At 37.9% G+C, this 18,636-nt stretch overlaps 1 protein-coding gene and 1 long non-coding RNA gene across 5 annotated transcripts; one reads left to right on the top strand and one right to left on the bottom strand.

The window, feature by feature from the left end:
• Positions 1 to 8,674: 8,674 nt before the first annotated feature.
• Positions 8,675 to 12,872, top strand: LOC141692450 (putative protein phosphatase 2C 51). Of its 4 annotated transcripts, none has more exons than XM_074497296.1 (7): positions 8,675 to 8,832; positions 9,670 to 9,962; positions 10,291 to 10,510; positions 11,258 to 11,360; positions 11,454 to 11,571; positions 11,694 to 11,868; positions 12,154 to 12,872. In XM_074497296.1, exons 2-7 carry the CDS (start codon positions 9,779 to 9,781, stop codon positions 12,437 to 12,439), a joined length of 1,086 nt encoding a protein of 361 aa, XP_074353397.1. In that variant the 5' UTR covers positions 8,675 to 8,832; positions 9,670 to 9,778; the 3' UTR covers positions 12,440 to 12,872. The 4 variants fall into 4 exon arrangements, with proteins under 4 accessions (XP_074353397.1, XP_074353396.1, XP_074353398.1 ...); XM_074497295.1 differs by having other exon boundaries at positions 8,689 to 8,832; positions 9,704 to 9,955; XM_074497297.1 differs by having other exon boundaries at positions 8,689 to 8,832; positions 9,704 to 9,962.
• Positions 12,873 to 13,168: 296 nt separating this feature from the next.
• On the bottom strand, positions 13,169 to 14,760 carry LOC141689094 (uncharacterized). Its single transcript, XR_012562247.1, has 3 exons — positions 14,540 to 14,760; positions 14,367 to 14,428; positions 13,169 to 13,446 (listed from the first exon to the last, which is right to left on the bottom strand). It is a non-coding gene; the product is annotated as an uncharacterized LOC141689094 (long non-coding RNA).
• Between the last annotated feature and the right edge of the window lie 3,876 nt (positions 14,761 to 18,636).

The following is an 18,636-nucleotide window of genomic DNA, read 5'->3' as shown; positions in this document are numbered from 1 at the left end:
TAGGGCTAAGCCCAGATTATAGACTAGAATTAAATAAATTCCTCCTAGCCTAGGGGGGTAGTGCATGTACTACTTACCTTAGAACTAGTTGAAGGATCATTTTTCGAATAAATTCCCCACAGAGCATAGTAGTCGTGGGACTGGTGCACTTATGACACCAGAGCGCATTATTAATAAAAAACTTTGAAAATTTTCCAAAGGGTTGTTTATTTGTTGATTTACTTAGTTGCATGACGCGTCCTAGCCATAGGGCGCTCCCTGAGTGATAGTTCTATACAGATATTAATTGAAGTAGTGACTGTCAAAAGGGACAACAAAACTCAAGTGAAAATGGAACTAAGACGCACACTATTCCCAAGGACGCGCCCAAGTTATCTTGATTGATGCTCCGATAGTTTTATGTTTCTTTAATTTTGACAAAGCATAATTAAAAGGGAAGACACATCCTAACTAAGGACGCGCCCCAGACCCCCTGTGTCTTATCTGAATGCACAAGTGCATCATGATATCATGCTCGTTAAAAAATGAATAAATAAAAAATAATACACTATCCAGACAATTCTATCCAAACGCGTCCAAATAGAAAGGACGCGCCCATTAATAACACCTGCTTAATATGCGATGGTAGAAAGAATAACGATGTTTAAAAGGTGATGTGTCCTCCGTACAGGACGCGCCCATACATGTGATAGAGTAGAGTTGATAAAGAAAAAGATATGCAGAGGCAAATTAAAGAGAAATATCATGAAAACGAGCAAGTTCAAAAATAGTCATTACAAGTGGCAGGGCTTGAATGGGCCCGCACCCTTAGGATAGTCCTGATAAAAGTTGCATAAATCAAATGAAGACGCGTCCTAAGTATGGGGCGCATCCTGAGGCTTGTCTTGGGTGTCAGTTGGACGAGGCTGAACGTTAAGGGGAGAAGGTATCGGGGAAACGTCCTCTTCCTCCAGGCCTAGAAAGATCCTTTTGCTCTTAATGGAATATGCAGTCCTAACTCTGAAGTCATTTACCCATGTTTGGGTGTCTGTATCAAACTTAGAAAAAGAATACTCTGGGTCATTGTCAATAAACCCAGAGCACCATTCTTCGAACCCAGCTGCGAAGCCGTTTTGGTAGACTATATTTTTCTCCTCTTTCCACCCATGTAGCCTGTCATCATTTAGAGTGTTAAGCTCTAGCTGCATGGTGGAATTTAGTGTGATAACACTCTCCATTATTTTCTCCATAGAGGAGACATTACCTTCCAACACAGCTTTCTCCGTCTCAAGACGCGTCTTCTCTTCCTCCAGGCGTTTGATCTCAGCATCCTTTTCTTGGGCAAACAGATTAATGTACTTTTCCAGATATTTTATCTTATCTTCAGCTTGGCTCTTTGCAGTGTCGGTGGCAGCAAGACGCGCCCTGAGTCTTGCAGACATGTTAGCACTTTGCCTGGCGTGCAGATGAAGCTCAACTGCAGCCCTCACCATTGCCTCCTCTGTCTGTTGCTCAGTCCTGAAAGTCCAACCCCTGACTTCATCCTCAGTAAAGTCGCCAACCGAGGACGCGCCCAGATATCTGAGAACAAAAGATTGGTCGTCAGGAACAATCTTTTGACACTTTAAGGGCGTGTCCTCCTTCTCAGGGATGTCGAGCACAGTAGTGTCAATCACTTTTGGTGGAGGGAAAGGAGTTACAGCAGGAGTGGGGTCTTTAACCTTTGGATCATGCTTTGCAGGGGCTTGTTTCCTGGCCCTCAGCTTTTTGGAAGCTCCAATAGCAAATCCTTTCGGGAGAGAAGCCATATCTGCGACATGAACATAGAAAAACATTAGTTGAATAAGGTGGACGCGTCCAGATAGAAGGGCGCACCGAGAACATAAATTAAAGACTGTTAATGCAAGTGTCAAATAAAATGTATATAAGGGCATGTAAATGCATGATGATATGTCAATAAAGGTATATGCAGAGATGTGAGGAATGCGTGAATGTGTCAAATAAAGAAAGAATGACGCATCATAAATATATGACGCGCCCTACCTAAGGACATACGGGCTATAACGTGAGTTATGGGAAAAGTGCAAGTCACGGGAAAATAGCGTGAGTCCCAAATGACTGGAACAAAACGCGCCCTGAAACTAATGCACGCCCAAAACAGAGATATATGTGCAGGACACACCCGTAAAATGTATTAAGTTTTGGGTATAAAAGGAAAGACAAACATTAGCATGACGCGTCAAAGAATCATGACGCGCCCTACGGATTTAGGTAAATTGATATTTTTAAAAATGAGGAGCTAATTCTGTAGCTTTGGACGCGTCCAAAAAGGATGACGCGTTCTCTCTCATATATACTTACCTTGTTCTAAATCGAATTGCTTACTAATGTCAATCTCGGCCACTTCTGCGGCACTAAGGCCCCGGGCTTTTTCTGAGGCTGTGAGAACAGGTTTGCCATTATGAAATTCACGAAACTTGCAGATAGAGCCAACTCGGGCAGATAACGCGCCCACTAGTTTGAGGTTGTCTTCCGTGATCATGTCCTTGAGGTTGAAGTGTTTCTCTACATACTGAAGAACTTTATCTGCTCTTTTTTTTCTTTTCCCTGTTAATTTCTTTTGAACTCTTTTGTCTAAAGATATAAAAAAATAAAAAATGACTTGTTAAAGAAAAAGAAAAAAAATTGGAAAAGCAGGACGTGTCCATAGTAAAAGACGCGTCAAGCATATGAGGACATATTTTGGGAATCACTTACTTGGTTCTAGGTTGAAACGAACTCGGGATCTCTTGACGTCATAGACGTAGAAGAAAGGTTCCTTCCAATCCCTCTCGTGGCTGATTTTGCCTTCATTGAATCCCTTGTTGTTCAGCCACTTGTTGACTACAAAGAAATGATTGCCAGGGATTGATTTTCTTATGCTGTAAAATAAGCTGAATTCCTTCATGGAGGGCGCGTCCAGTCCAAGATTATGGTACATCATGTTCAAAGCCCAAGCTAGTTTGTACGAGTTTGAAGATAATTGAACCGGGACAACGTCATACCACTTCAAGATCTTTTTAATGTATGGGTGCAAGGGCGCGCCCACGCCTAGAGAAATCAATTTTGGTGTGAGCACCATTCTAGGGATCCTTTGGTTCCCAATGTTGAAGATGTATGGCCTCATGGTATGAAGAGGGCGCGCCCAGATGCCCTCCATTTCATAGTATTTCATGTGCCACTGGATCTCCAAGTTAGTTGGGGTGGAGTCGAGGGCTACACAGGCTAGCTTGCCTTCTTTCTTCCTCCTGGCATTTTTCTCTGCCTCAGTTAAAGCACCAAGTTGGGTCCAGTCACAATCCACTTCGACATCCGACGGTTCCCAGTCTTCGAGGGGTGGGTCGGATTTTTGAGGAGACACGGGATACTTTTCAGGATTAGGAATTCTTTTTTCAAACTCACTTACGCTGAGAGGAGACACGTCTTGAGAAGGAGCCGCGTCCTGTGAAGAAGCTGCGTCTCGAGAAGCTGACGCGTCCTGAGAAGGAGACGCACCCTCGTCAGAAACAATCATATAGGAGGGTTGTTGACTGGTGGTTGGGATGACTTCATCATCAGTCCAATCTTCGATAGTAGCTCTGGCCTTGAGAATTGGGGTTCTTTTTCGTTTGAATTCTTTCTTTTTCATTCTAGAGCCTATGGGGACATGATCCATAGAATCAGAACTGGAATCAGACATTATAGAGATCTTTGATCTGAGAGAATTGAAGACGCATCTTTCTGCTTCAAGGAAGGAACTCGTCCTGTGAAATTCAGGAAAATCGGGTTTGAAAGAGATCAAGTGTGGGGAGTAAATCCCAAGGCGTTTATTGAGAACTTTGAATGGATGGAAAGGTGATGAAGATGACGCGTCCTCCAGCTGCAAAAGAAGGAAGAAAAATTTGAGGACGCATCCACATAAAAGAAAAAAGAAGGAGGAAGATACTGGGAACATGCGAGGACGCGTCCTAAGAATCTATCGCATGAGATGCACAACGAAGACGCGTCCTAGTAAAGTATTGCCCCTATGTGACCTCTGGTTAAAACGACTTAAACATACGTCTTAAACAAGGGAATATAAGACGCGCCCTGACGGGTAGACGCGTCCTATGTGGTTGCAATGCAGTGGAATTCTAACCGACTGTTAGCAATTTGGGGAAAATATAATAAAACCCTAAAAACATGTAATTCAAGAATTAAAAGAGCAAAATATGGAGATTTGTTATATATACACATATATATACACGACGAAAATGAAGAACAGTGCATGAAAACATGAGGTATATGAAGGGTTTTTTACTTACTATGACCGATTTACTCAACCAAATGAGGAAATAAAAGAAGATCCGCGTACCTTGTGAGTTGAGAGTTGGATTGAGCTGAGAAAATCAAGAAATGGCCGGCTGAATCGTCAGAGTTTTGAACTTGAAGTTTAGAGGCGACGACGATGGTGGTTTTCAGAGAAAGAGAAGGATAGAAATGACAGTGTGGGTTCCCTTTTTGGGTATCTATAGAAGAAAAGATAGCTGACGTGGAGGACAGCTGTATGCTACAAGTACCAGCGAAGGTAAGACGTGTCCTCCGTAATTGACGCGTCCTGTGTTAGTGAGCCAAATTTCGTTGCTTGGATTTAAGGATAAAGATTCCAATTTTGTTTTCAACTGTAAATGAAATTTGGGGGGTAGTTGTTATACCTAAAATTTGGTATTGGAGTGACTCGGGTCAAATGCGGATTAAGTACAGTCAAGACCTGTATTATATTGTGGAAGGTAAGGACGCGTCCAGGCAAAGATGACACGTCTACATGTTAGAAGATATTTTATGGTCAGGTGATGGTGAAGCATGGGAATACATTGCTAGGGAAGGACGCGCCCAAGAGATGTGGACGCGTCAAACATGGTGAAAGGACTTGGCAAATGTGGTCTTGTGGCAAGTCAAGACTGGGAGACGTGCCTGTATTGCTTAGGGCGCGCCCTGAGTAATGGAATGCTTTGTGCGATGGTTTCTGAGGAGACAATACAGTTTCATAAAGGTTAGGACGCGCCAAGGGCCTTAGGACGCGTCCTAGCTTGGTCTAAGTATTCTCAATGGTCACTTCAGGACAAAGCTTGCATGGAGAGGAGAAATAGAGATTGTTTTTACTAACGTATTTGTTGTAGATACTCTTTGAAGAATTCCCTCCTTGATACGGTCAACGAGGGGGATGTCCGTGAAAAGCTTGAAGGCCTCAGGGGTTATGCCTGATGATTGAAGGCCTCCTCCTGTATTCAACGGGTGTCCTCGCTGGGGATGCGGGGTTAACATTGGTGTGTGCTTTGAGAACTCTGTTCTTGTATTCAACGGGTGTCCTCGTTGGAGAACTTTGGAGTCATCCTGCACTTTGCACCCAAGAGCTTGGGATCACCTGTCCTGTTATCTGGTGGGTTATCCTCATTCGGGGGAAAGGGATGCATACGACACTTGGGGTGAACCGTGGCTATACCTGCGCCCGTAAATCAAGGGAGATGGCTGTAGCAGAGTGTTATTCTTGCGCAGGGAGATGCACTATCCGTGAAGTCCCGCGATTACGGACGAGCCTTGGGCCTTCGCGGTTGGGCCTAAGAGTTGGACATTCCTAAAGCTAGCGGAATACGGACTTTGGATGGGCTTCTACCGGGCCTAGGAATAAGAAGTCTAAGCCCATTAGATTTCTTGTTCCACAAGAACTACGTCAGGCTTGATCCCTATATAAAGGGTACATAGGCACATTAAGAGGGTAAGAAGTTGAGAGCTGATAAGAGAGACACCACTTACTCTGATCAATCTCAGCCTAAAATAACCACAAACCACCACACACCGCTTGATTTTCCGGCGAAGAACCACCGTCATAGATCTTAATTCCGGCAAGAAACCTCAATCTTTGTTGTTACCAGATTCCTCCGTCAATAATAGGAATCAAAGAGTTTTCCAGAATGCTTCTAGTAGTTTAGAAAAGGTAATTTTTTTGGTACAACATAGGGCATTAGAATGGGGAGTGGCAAATGGTATGATAAGTTTGAATAGAAAGCAGTGGTGGGTAATCAATCCTGTTGGGGTGATTACTGCAAGTCATAAGGATTTCTGGTGGAGGATAATCTCTAATGGAGATCATGAGATTATAGCTTTTATAGATGGTAGCTTCGTCTGGGAAAGGAAAGGATTAAGGGTTGCTGGAATTGGTGGAGTGGTTTATAATAAATCAGGGCATGTTTTGTTCAATTTTGTTGGGCCTTCTCTAGCCTCCAATGCTTTTGAAGTGGAATGCTCTGCTCTAGAAACTCTACTCAATGTTGTTAGAAATAGGAGTTGGCAAAAGGAAAAAAAACTTGATATTATCAGATTGCAAGCAGCTAGTAATGCAGTTGGACGTGAGTGAGATTCAGTATAAGTTGTGGAATGAGATAGTTCTTGATGTACAAGTTAGGCATGTTATGAGGTCCAAAAATGAAGTTGCCAATTTTAATGCAAGGAGGGGTACATATTTAAGCAGTCCGGAATTTTTTTGAGTATAAATTTAGAGGTTCATTCGGATTATTATTAATTTGTAGTTATTTTGGGAGGGAATCTTTCATATTTCTGATTGTTTTAAAGTTATTAGGGGATTAGGCATTATTTGACAACCTATATAGTGTCATTATGACTTCTCGGGGAGGTGAAAAGATCCCATAAAGTGCCTGGGAAATCTAATAGTCTGGTTGGAAGCGTATTTCTAGAGTTTTTAGGGTCATAATGTGCTCTTAAGAGTCTCTTCACTGTTGTATTAATACCACTCTTCTGGAACCCCTTGGATCATTGGAGAGTGTTTTTGTAAGAGGAAATAGTTAGGGTTTTGCAGCAGTTGGCAATGGAGGTCGAGTTGGTTAACGTTAATGCAAGGTGGCGTATGCCTGGAAAGGGTGTTGTGAAATGCAATGTTCACAGCTTCTTTTCTCAGAAGCCACTTGCTAATGGGCGTCGTTCTGGGATTGGAGTTGTTTTTAGGAATAGAAGTGGGGTGATTTTGCACATGACTGCAGGGTCACTAGGTTTTGAAGATGTTAGGTTAAATGAGTTGCATGCTCTTCTATAAGGGATGAAAGAGGCCTATTACAAGAAGTTCAAGAAGATTATTCTGGAAACTGATCATGGGGAGGCTTTTTGGGAGCTTTTTAATTCCATGGAACTTGGTGCTAGGGTGGAGCATGCGCATGCTCTGTGGCAGCTTAATCAGAGAAAGGCTGACCGTAACTATCAATGTGAATTAAGGTTGATAGATCAGGAATCTAATGCAATGGCGGCTTACTTGGCTCAGTATGGTGCCCATCATTGGGATCATATGGTCATTGTGGAGGAAGGTTTTGGCAGGATTGAGGAGCTGTGGTATCTTGATATGGGTCTGGGGAGTATTGACCCTAGGTTTAGGGCTGTGAGACAAGGGGAGTTGGAGCCTGATGTTTTGGCTGAAGAAATTCTGGATCCTCAGGATGATGGGTTGCTTGCAGATGTAGGTAATGTTGCAGAGGAGGGTGTTGAAGCTGGTCTTAAAGTTGTTCAGGGAGAGGCATATGCTCTGGATGGTGAAGGGTTTCAGGTAGTGGTAGAGCTTCCGGCTGGTCTGGCAGAGCATGAAGTTCCAGGTGATGCCCAGGATGATGAAGAGATGGAGCTCTGATGCAGCACTGCAGTTAGGAAGATGAAGAGTTGTAATGGTTCTTTTGGGCCTTATTTATTCTAGTATTTTGTTATTTTACTTTACGTTTGGTTAATTAGTAGTTTATTTGGACTGATGTTAATTTGGATGTGATTTTGTTTGGGCTGACCTGTTTAAATGGGCTTGTAAGGATGATATGGGCTTGGCCCATTATTTCTAATATATGCTTCCGTTGTTCAAAAATAAAATAAAATAAATAACTTGTAATTTAAACAAACCAAATTTAAGTAAAACAACAAAATATAATAAATTTTGAAATCGTCATTTTTAAAAGCAATGTACGATTTGCAAAGTTACGATGTCTCGTAAGTAAAAATAAAATTGGATATTTAAAAGTCGTCTTGAAAAATAAAACGACTTAAATTAAGAAATAAGTGTAGAGTATGAGAGTGCGTGCGTATATAATTGTAAGATAAAATTAGTAGTTGATCTCGATACGAACTTGTAAAATTATAAATTATAATTTAAGGTTATTCGATTGAAAAAAGCAAACTATCAGTGGATAACTCGACTCCGCTCGAATTCGGCCTAGCTCGGTTGTTCGTGAACAAACTCGTGTTCGGCTTGGGTTCTAATGAGCTAAGTTTGAACATCACTTTCCATTCGGTTATTAAACTCGTTTCGGTTCGACTCATTTTTTTAAGGAAAAATTAAGCTCGACTCGACTCTGTTCGTCTGTTCGTTTGCAGTTTTAGACTCAAGTGCACTTAAGTATTGTAAAATTTTAATTTAAATCTATTTTGGTAAAAATTATATATATAAAATATTAATATAAGGTATATGTATTAATATATTTTGATAAATTTATTCAAATATATATTTATTTTATATATTTTTTTTCGTGTCATGCATTGAAGGATAAATTCAAAACTGATACTGAATTTATTCATGTATTTTCGTATACTTGTATCAAAAATATCAAATAAAATCCATAAATTTTGTTTCATTTTCGTGTACGAAATTGGGAGTTCTCTTCACCGGTTATAAAACTGGTTTTTAAGCGATAAATGTCAAATGAGCGACAAAGGGGTTACTGGTTAAGCTTGCGGGCGTTACTTTGCTAAATTGATCTCAGTCAGCTCCAAAATACCAATATGCTCCAAAATACCAATATGCTCCGGCCGCTGGTGACTCTCTCTCTCTCTCTCTCTCTCTCTCTCTCGCTCTCCCTCCCTCCCCCCTCTCTCTCTCTCCCTCCCCCCCTCTCTCTATAGCAATATGCATCTGGAAACTGTTTCTTTTGTCCATATAGAATGATTGATACACACTTGTTGCTTGCAAATCTTATTTTCTCCTAAACCATTTTTTACGAATCGAACCCATAATTTGTGATAAAAAGGGATTAAGGGATATTTCAAATCTTTTAGTAATATGTGATGTTGTATTTATAACATGTTAAATCAATTTATTACAGATAAATGTCTAATGTGTTATAGTAATAGATTTATTCCATGATTTTTGATTATTTGTTTTTGGGTTTTTTATGAAAGTCTACTGTAAAGTTTCATTTCAATTTTTTTAGTATTATCATATAATATTGGGCAAATTTTATGGAATTCCCAGTTACAATTAAGCCTTTTGAGGCGTATATTAGCATGACATGTTCGCAGGAGTCGCATGTTAGCATAAAATGTTTGCAAAACAATTATGTTCCGAAGTAGAACATGTTGGGACTCCAAGAACTCCAGTATAATTGAAATTGTAGGCACTTTCTTGGCATAGATATACAAATTACAACTGATTTCCTAGTGTTTGTGGTGTCAAAGTGTAATGCAAGTAATTACATATTATGTTGCTTGCGACTGTACTAGTTTCAGTCGTAGTTTATACAGTTCTATTGCAAATCTCAAGTAGTGGTACTGACTTACCCGCTCATTCAGAAAAACTTGTTATATTAATTATATTCAGCTGAACTGATTGTTATTATTTATTTTAGTCGTTGCTATTCATTTATCTTGATCCAGGAGCGTAATAGACAAACCAACCTAATGATGACAGTAGCAGTACTTGGGTTGCTTATGTACGCACTTACAGCAACGGCTCAAGAGGTTTCAGTGGCTTGTATGATGGCTTATGATGAAGGTGGTGCTCCGGCCGTTTTTCAGTCTCCTGAGTGTCCTCAGTGGGTCCTTCCACCTAGAATCCTTAATAATCAAACTACTAACTGCCAGTTTGCTACAGTTCAAGGGCATCGGGATTATCAAGAGGATCGCGTTACGTGCAATATTGATTTCAAGATACCAGTGCTTGGTAGTTGGTAGTCTCAAATCAACTTTTGCAGAATTGTTTCTTATTTTTCTTATAAACAGGACCAGCTCATGAATTTTTCTTTATGTCAGTCAAAGTTTTATTGACCCTCAATTAGTTGGTTAATCGTTCTATCTAATAGCTAACATCATAACTTATAAAGACAACTGTTCTGGATTCCTACATAACCTATTAATAAGTTATTCACTATTACATGAATTCTCTTACACATGAATTTGCTTCGCAAATATTTTTCATTTCCTTCGCTAATTATAGACGGATTCATGAGCATGCTTGAACACTTGAGCTAATAATCATGTTACATTCTGTGGCTGCAGGTAAAGATGAGCTTAAGGAGATAGTAGTTGGTGTACTTGCAGTATTTGATGGTCATGGAGGCAAGGAAGCCAGCGAGATGGCCTCAAATTATTTGCTGGATTACTTTCTGCTGCATGTTATATTTTGTACTTACAAGCAGTCCATGCTTTCTGTGGAAAAACGCAAATTGGTTTCTCAAAACAAAAACAACACAGAGAATGATACTTTAACACTTGGGAGGTATTTCTTTGTTCATTTTTGGATGTAATTATAATTGATTTTTTTTTTAAAGTAGATGGATGTATATCTTATGCCTCAGAAACTCTTTAGCTCAAAATTTATTTTTATATTGAAATGATTGTAGAAACGCTCAGGGGCGAAGCCATGTAGTACACGGGATACCCACGGACCATTCTGAACTTTTTGATATGATAACTGTATGTATCATTGTATCATAAAATACAGTTATCCTGGCTGGTGGAAGTTAGAACTATAGCGTATTGAAATGTACTTGGTAAATATTTAAATCTGGCAGTAACAATTTGCGAAGTTTTTCAAGGTATTAATATTTTGAATAAAGGACACGGGATCAAATCTACCCATCGACAGTAAATACTGTTTGCACACCTACATTTTTTGTACCCTGGAATTGGTTCAGCTCTGCCACTGTGAGCACTTTACTTTGCCAAAGTCAGAATTGCTTCTTGTTTAGTCTATAATTTTATCGAGTTCTGATCTCTAATTAAAGGCTTATTCTGATGTCTGAATGTAATGAAATTTCGTCAAACCAAAGGGTATTATTAAATATAATAATATCAATACTTGCTACTTTCAGAAAGCATGGTATTATTTAAAGCTTTTACGTGTCTCATTTCCATGGCAAACTTGTTGATATTTAAATAGGTACCAAGATTTTTCAATTGCATAGATCACATGGTGGGATCTTACGTAAGTTAGTAAATGATTCATTTTATGTTGATGTTTCAGTTCTCCAGGAGGGTTGGCGGTTACTGATGATATACATGTATGTAACATTTTGAAGGAAGCACTATTAGGAGCTATCCATGATATTGATATGAAATTTTCATTGGTAAATTTTGCTCTGGACGATTCATGTTCTTTGCTCTCAAGTCCACACATCTATTTTATCTTGTATATTTTTTTAATTTCCGCATAATAACAGGAAGCTCTAAAAAACAAATATGTTTCCGGGTCTACGGCCACAGTTGTTCTTTTGCTGGATGGTGATATTTTAGTTGCCAATGTTGGTGATTCAAAAGCACTCCTATGCTCATACGAGAGTAAATTCTATCACCGAGCAGAGAGCTTCTTTTTCTATTATAGTTGGTTGTCAAAATGATGTCGTATTAACTAAATAAGATTATTTGTGCTACCGCCATTCATATCAGTTTTGAAAATGCAGATCATCCTGTGACAAAGCTCTCAGCTAAGGAACTGACAAGAGATCATCATCCAAGCAGAGATGATGAAAAAGCTCGGATAGAGGCTGCTGGTGGTTTTGTTCGAGTATGGGGTGTACCTCGCGTTAATGGTATATTAGCCGTATCTCGTTCTATTGGCGACATTTATCTTAAAAGGTAGTTCTTGAAGAATAAGAAGTCCGACATATTATGTTTGCTTTTATTAACTAGTTTCTCTTAAGCACATTTAAATCATATTTACTTTTCCAACACTATGGACCCCTTATGGCTCGTTTCGTTGTGCAAGTAGCATGTTGTTAGATAAGTATGCTGAAAACATTAGGTATTTTCCTCTGTCGATGTTTAAAAAGCACATACCTTTATAGAAATGGTGAAGCATTTTTTTTGTCTTCCTATTTTGTGATCTCTTTAATATATTTGTTTGATTGATTTTATGGCAAGGTATGGTGTCAATGCAATACCGGAAGTGACAGATTGGAAGTCTTTGAAAAGCATGGACATGTATTTAGTGGTTGCATCTGATGGCATTTTCGAAAGTATGACCTCACAAGATGTTTGTGAACTTTTAGAAGAAACCGAGGCTTCTGAGAATATGTCACTAAACTTGTTATGGTCTTTATTGGCTGGCCGAGTAGTAAATTCTGCGTTGAGGAAGGGGAGCATGGATAATCTGTCAGCTATTGTGGTGCCATTGGCTCAACTCGCAAGTTCCAAGGATGTGCAGTAGACTTGTGATAGCATCTAAAGCAAACCACCATGCTATCATCAAAAGTTTCTTTCTCCTGCTCACCCTTTTGCAGGTTGCTCGACACTGCATACGCAATATTTATATCCTCACACGTCATACGCATTTCAACAGTTGCTCTAATGCTCCCGTGTTATCTTTTTTGTTTTCAAGTAGGTGTAATGTTGCAAATGGACATCAAACCCTTCTTTTACAGAATTGTATAGAATTATATCACAATTATTTTCTCAGTTGTGTTCATCTCACATGCCAAATGCAAGCTAAACTATTATGTTTGTATGGTCAAGTTGCACTTTGTTGGCAAACAAGAATGGGACAGTGGCTGTAGAGATTATGTATCTAGTTTTGGGAGTCTCTTTTCTATATAATTTCACATTGCACTAACGTTTTTAATGACATTTACACTTGCGAATCATATGATATGATTGAATTTCTTGTAGATAATTATAATTTATCCCTTTTCTGCCTCAACGACTGTCATCTGGTTCTACTTAAAAACTGTTTTATGCTATCAACAAATTTTGAACATAAATTTACAAGTAAATATACCGTTTTTTATGCTTTCAACTATTATTGAACAAATCTACAACTGTTGGGTTTATGCTATAAGTTTCAACTAGTCATGCAACTGTGTTCTAAACAATCAAATGATGTATATACACTAAAACAGATGTTTGTAGAACAAGTGCAGGTTGGGGCTGTAGTAATTCATTCAACTCGCAACTGGAAGACAGCCCACTTCAACAGGTTGAAATAATTTGTTCAGTTCTCTTACAGAAGACAGATAAAATATGATAATAAATAATATGCAATTTGCTTACAGCTAACTTTCAGCTAGCACAGCTCCAGATAAACAGAGTACCTCTATGTTTACAGAACTTCTTAGGCAGTGATGCCAATTCAATCTATATAGGTCCATGTTTAGGACCTTGTGCATTTTGTGTAAAATAAGGATGCCGTGAAGCTTCATCGACACTTAACCGGTCCTCCTATTTTGAAATTAAAAACATAGCGTATCAGATATTTCCCAAGTACAATTCTTGCACCATTTTTAAAGATTGTGACAGTTAAGTATAGGCTTCATGACCTTTTGAAACTCAAGGTTTGCACTAATATACTCACATGCCCCTATGTTTCAAAGTCATTCATTTTTGTCCATGAAATACTGAATGCATACCTGTTTAATCTTGGATCGGGAAAAAAATCCAAGGTTTAAACTTCAGAAGCAAAAATGAATGACTTTGAAACACAGAGACACAGATGAGTATATTGATGTAAAACTTGAGTTTCAAAAGTTCATTAAGTCTTGAGTATAATATAAAGATCACTAAAACTCCAGAAAACTCGCAATTGTCACTGAATAATGTCTATCGCCATTAAATTACTGCTTAACGCACTATTAACCAACCACACAAGAGTTCCAATTGAGATCACACTGAACTACAAATTTCAAATATATGCATACAAGTTAGCTGTTGTATATCCTAATAATTATCAGGTAATGTAAAATCAAAACATTTACTTTTTATTTCAAGATTCAAATTATTCATGTAAGAGACTCAAAAAACTTTAAGTTGATCATAATATAATCCGTACGGCCCGAAATAGTGCTTGATAATTCATATTTACATGGATAATGACATTTCGTCATTGTCAAATACAGGTGACCAGGGCCACGATTGCTTTTAGCTATCCTGTTAGTATGATGTTTGGCTCTAAATTAATGCGAATTTGATTTGGAAGTTATCCATCACATTTTAGACCCAAAAAATAGGTCTGAGCAGAACCATTATATATCAATTTCTTTCTTAAATAAGATATGAGCAAGCATTTACACTTGCTGACGAATATGAACAGAAAATATACCATCTCTCATTCTATATAACTGTCATCACTCATAAGTACTTACAACTTACAGGATCCCAGAGCAATGACCGGAGCACTAAACGCAATGCCATGACATGTGGAAACCTGTTTACAGACATGAAGAGTCACAATTAACAACTGTGTCGATTTATTCTTGTGATGAGTGAGCAAAGACAGACAACTATCATCAGCATAATGATTAGAATGAAAACTGACCCAAGTTTTAGAGGGTCATAGTTCTTTATCTGCTGGGAAAAGAAACCTTCAGAACATTTCCAGGAAGCTGGCAAATCTTTTTTCTGAAGCCAAAAATATGAAGTTCCAGTTCAGATCAGTAGCCTTGTATAATTAAAAGATGTCCTTGTAATTTTGCTAAGTATCTTCCGTCAAATATTTTACAATATAAAGGGAAGATGAGACACTAATTCTGGTTAACAGTTCACATGCTCAAATGGTTATGCAAATAATTTAAGGTCAATGCTAAGTATGAACTTTCTTTTTGTTGCTGAATTTTAACTTTTTTTCATGTTATTTCCCACAATTGATCATAAGAAGTAAAATACAAAAACAAGGATTTAGTCAGGCCACTAACTAGGATTTTTGCACCAACGAAAGCCCAAACCGGCCATTAAACAATTATTCTACTTGTACCGAATTTACAAACCACAACATTATGTGAAAATTTTGGGGACTCCATGACCCATGTAGAGCTTAACCCACTAAATTTTATATAAAAAAACTTGAATTTCAAACATATATAACCAGAGAAACTCCTTTAAGATTAATAAACATCTTGCCATATGGAAGTAAGAGATTTAACAACTTCATAACATAATGAAGAGGTACATACAGCTGTAAACCAACAAATATTATACTTCGTCAAATCTATAACATCAAACATATCAAACATAATCATGAGTGATTTTGTTGGATTCGTATTCATGAGTACTTTAATATAATGGAGTTTTTATATTTAATACTAATACGAAATAATACTAATACGAAATTAAAGATATTAACAATCAAAAATATGTATTGATAAATGTGTCCAACACAAATAGAAAACGTTTTTTTGGACTGAGGGAGTAATTAGATATAACAACACCAACCTAAAGTTTGACTCGCATAGATATATAAGAAACAGACCATAGTCCACATTACATAGTCCACGTTCATCAGATATTACGTTCATCAGATATAGAACAAGATCTCGACAATTACATCAGATATTGAACAAGATCTCGACAATTACTCTACATGAAAATTGATGCACACCTGTTAGCTAGAAGTAGGGTTGCAGTATGTCCTGAGCTGAGCGATGCAGCTAATAAAATACTCCCTCCGTCTCAACCATTTTTTTTGGGATGTCCCATCCAATTCTTTACATTTCAAAACTTATCAAAAATAGTAAATGAGTCTCACCACTTTCTCACTTTTTTTTCCATTTCATATTACTTTTACTCCACTATCTCCTTTTTATACATTAAAAATCAATGGGTCTCACTAATTCACTCACTTTTCTTTCTATTTTTCACTACTTTATACATATTTTTTAACTTCCGTGCCCAAACCAAATGTAAACAATTGGCCGGGACGGAGGGAGTATAAACAAGTTTGAATTTGGGTACATTTAAACGAGTCAAGCTGATAGTTTAACTTAAACGAGATCTGCTCAGCTCGTTAAGTTTAACGACTTGAGTTTACTTGCGAGTTAATCAAGATGAGACGAGTCGAGTATACTCGCGAGTTCATCAATAAAAATATTAATATAAGTAATAACAAATTAATTTTTGACTTGTAAATATTAATTTTAAATTTTAGTAACAATTTATTTTTAGTTACATGAGTTCGAGCTCGAATCGAACCGGGTTTCTGCGTTCGAACTGGATTTTAGTTGGTTCGATACATACTCGGCTCAACTCCATTAATTAAACAAGATCAAATTTGTGTTGGAGTTAGGTTCGAGATTATCAACATCAAATTTGTGTTGGAGTTCGACTCACCTCTTATATGAGCCGAGCCCTACCAAAAGTATTCGTCAGAAGATAGCCGCTTTAGAAAACAGTTAGTCAATTACTACGTAGGAGGAGAGCTTGGGCATATTGTGAAAAATAAAAAAAAAACTAATGAAGATTTAACTAGGTATTTCAGGATGTTTGGTTCAGTTATTTTTTGTGTTTTAGGCCTCATTTGTTTTCAACTGAATGAATCTTTTGTCAATGTGCAATATTTACTAAATCTTTAAAGAAGACATGCATATCACGTAACAAGACATCTCCAATCGATGCATTGGTGATTCTTCTCTAAATACATAATCCAACACCACTTAAAAATATAATTTCATAACTGATATTTTTTATGGAATAACCGCAAAATTGATAAAATCAGCAACCACTTTATAGGTAGAAAGTAACGGCATACCTTAAAATGGTTACATTATCAAGCACATATAACAAATTATAACAGCAAATCAGGCATTGAATTGCAATTACATGTATGACAAGTAACATACTCTCTCAAAATTGGATCATATTCAACATATAAAACATTATCAATATACTAAATGAGAGTGTAATCAATGATGCTTCGATTTTTTCTTATTCATTGTATTAAAAAGAAAGAACAAGAAAAAAGAGAGAAGTGTCTTCGTACAAGAAGTCAAGAACAAAGTTAGAAACTTCTATCAACAATCATGATATTAGTTCCCCCTTTCCCAACTGGCAAGAAGTACATTTGTCAGCTCCATTAATGGAGGAACTGAGATGTTTGTTACATTATTTCATGATGTGTATAAGACAACTAAGCAGACTACATAATAAAAGATTACAACCGTACTAACTAACTTTTCTTCTAAAAGCAAAATAGAATATTTAGCTATGTTGACTAAGGGCGTTGAATTGCATGAGTATTCTCATCATCCCCCTCAAGCTTGAGTGTGGGAGGAGATTGAGCTTGGACAGTAAATGAGACATGGAAAACGAAGGAATGGCCTTAGTAAAAAGATCAGTTGGTTGTTCCTTGGATGCAATGTAAGCAGTAGTGATGAGTCCCTTCTGGAGTTTTTCACGAATGAGATGACAATCAATCTCGATATGTTTTATTCTTTTGTGAAAGACAGGATTGGCAACAATGTACATAGCAGAACGATTATCACAAAATAAACAAATAGGCTGCATATTTGAACATCCCAATTCCTGAAATAAATTCAATAACCAGGTAATCTCACAACAGATATCAGCTAAAGCCCTGTACTCGGCTTCGGCAGAGGATCGAGACACTGCTGTCTGCTTTTTAGATTTCCAGGACAGTAAGGCAGACCCCATGGTAACACAATATCCAGTGAGAGATTAACGGGAAAGAGGACAACCTCCCCAATCAGCATCTGCATAAGCTGTGAGTTGAAGATGACTAGAAGCAGAAAGAAGAAGTCCTTGTCCCAGAGTGTTCTTGAGATAACGAACTACACGGAATGCGGCATCCAAATGACATTGTCGAGGAGAGGACAAAAATTGAGATAGAACATGAACCGCATAAGAGAGATCTGGACGAGTAATTGTTAAGTAAATAAGACGATCAACCGGCCTTCGATAAGGGCCAGGATTAAACAGAAAGGGTGAAGTAGTATTACTTAACAATGTATGATTTTGCTCAATGGGAATAGTAGCAAGCCTGGCCTCTTCGAAACCAACATCCTTTATAATGTCAAGAGTATATATATGTTGATTAAGATAAATGCCCTTATCTGAATGAGCAGCTTCAATGCCAAGGAAGTACTTAATTGGAACCAGATCTTTCAGTTTGAAATGACTGGCCAAATGAGTCTTGAAATGAGAAATTGTATGTTAATCATTACCAACCACCAGAATATTTTCAACATAAACAAAGACTGCCGAAAAACCTGAGGATGCTAAATATAAACAAACTATGATCAGAGGTGGCCTGTTTGAATCCGTATGGGAGTAACACGGACTTGAACTTGATAAACCATTTTCGAGGGGACTGCTTTAACCTATATAAAGACTTAACCAGTTTACAAACAAGTGGAATTTAAGAAGAGTAGGAAGCAAATTCAGAAGGCAAACAATAACCTTAAGGAATAGACATATATACTTCCTCCTCCGAATCACCATATAGAAATGCATTATTCACGTCCATCTGTGTGACAAACCAATTATTTACAGCAGCCAATGAAAGAAGAACACAAATTCTAGACATTTTTGCAACCAGTGTAAACGTCTCAAAGTAGTCGAGGCCCTCAGTTTGAGTAAAACCCCGAGAAACCAACCGAGCTTTGTATCATTCCACAATGCCAT

The sequence above is a fragment of the Apium graveolens genome, chromosome 10, assembly GCF_009905375.1.
Source record: "Apium graveolens cultivar Ventura chromosome 10, ASM990537v1, whole genome shotgun sequence".
NCBI classification, from domain to species: Eukaryota; Viridiplantae; Streptophyta; class Magnoliopsida; order Apiales; family Apiaceae; genus Apium; species Apium graveolens.
Note: the sequence above shows the minus strand (reverse complement) of the source record. Positions and strands in the feature narration are given on the sequence as shown.

What these genes read in the sequence shown, in the direction of transcription:
- LOC141692450 (XM_074497294.1), top strand. Translation starts at nt 9,694, where the DNA reads ATGATGACAGTAGCAGTACTTGGGTTGCTTATGTACGCACTTACAGCA. An exon ending in ACTCCTATGCTCATACGAGA is followed by an intron (nt 11,572 to 11,693) that starts GTAAATTCTATC and finishes TTGAAAATGCAG; the next exon opens with ATCATCCTGTGACAAAGCTC. An exon ending in GGCGACATTTATCTTAAAAG is followed by an intron (nt 11,869 to 12,153) that starts GTAGTTCTTGAA and finishes TTTTATGGCAAG; the next exon opens with GTATGGTGTCAATGCAATAC.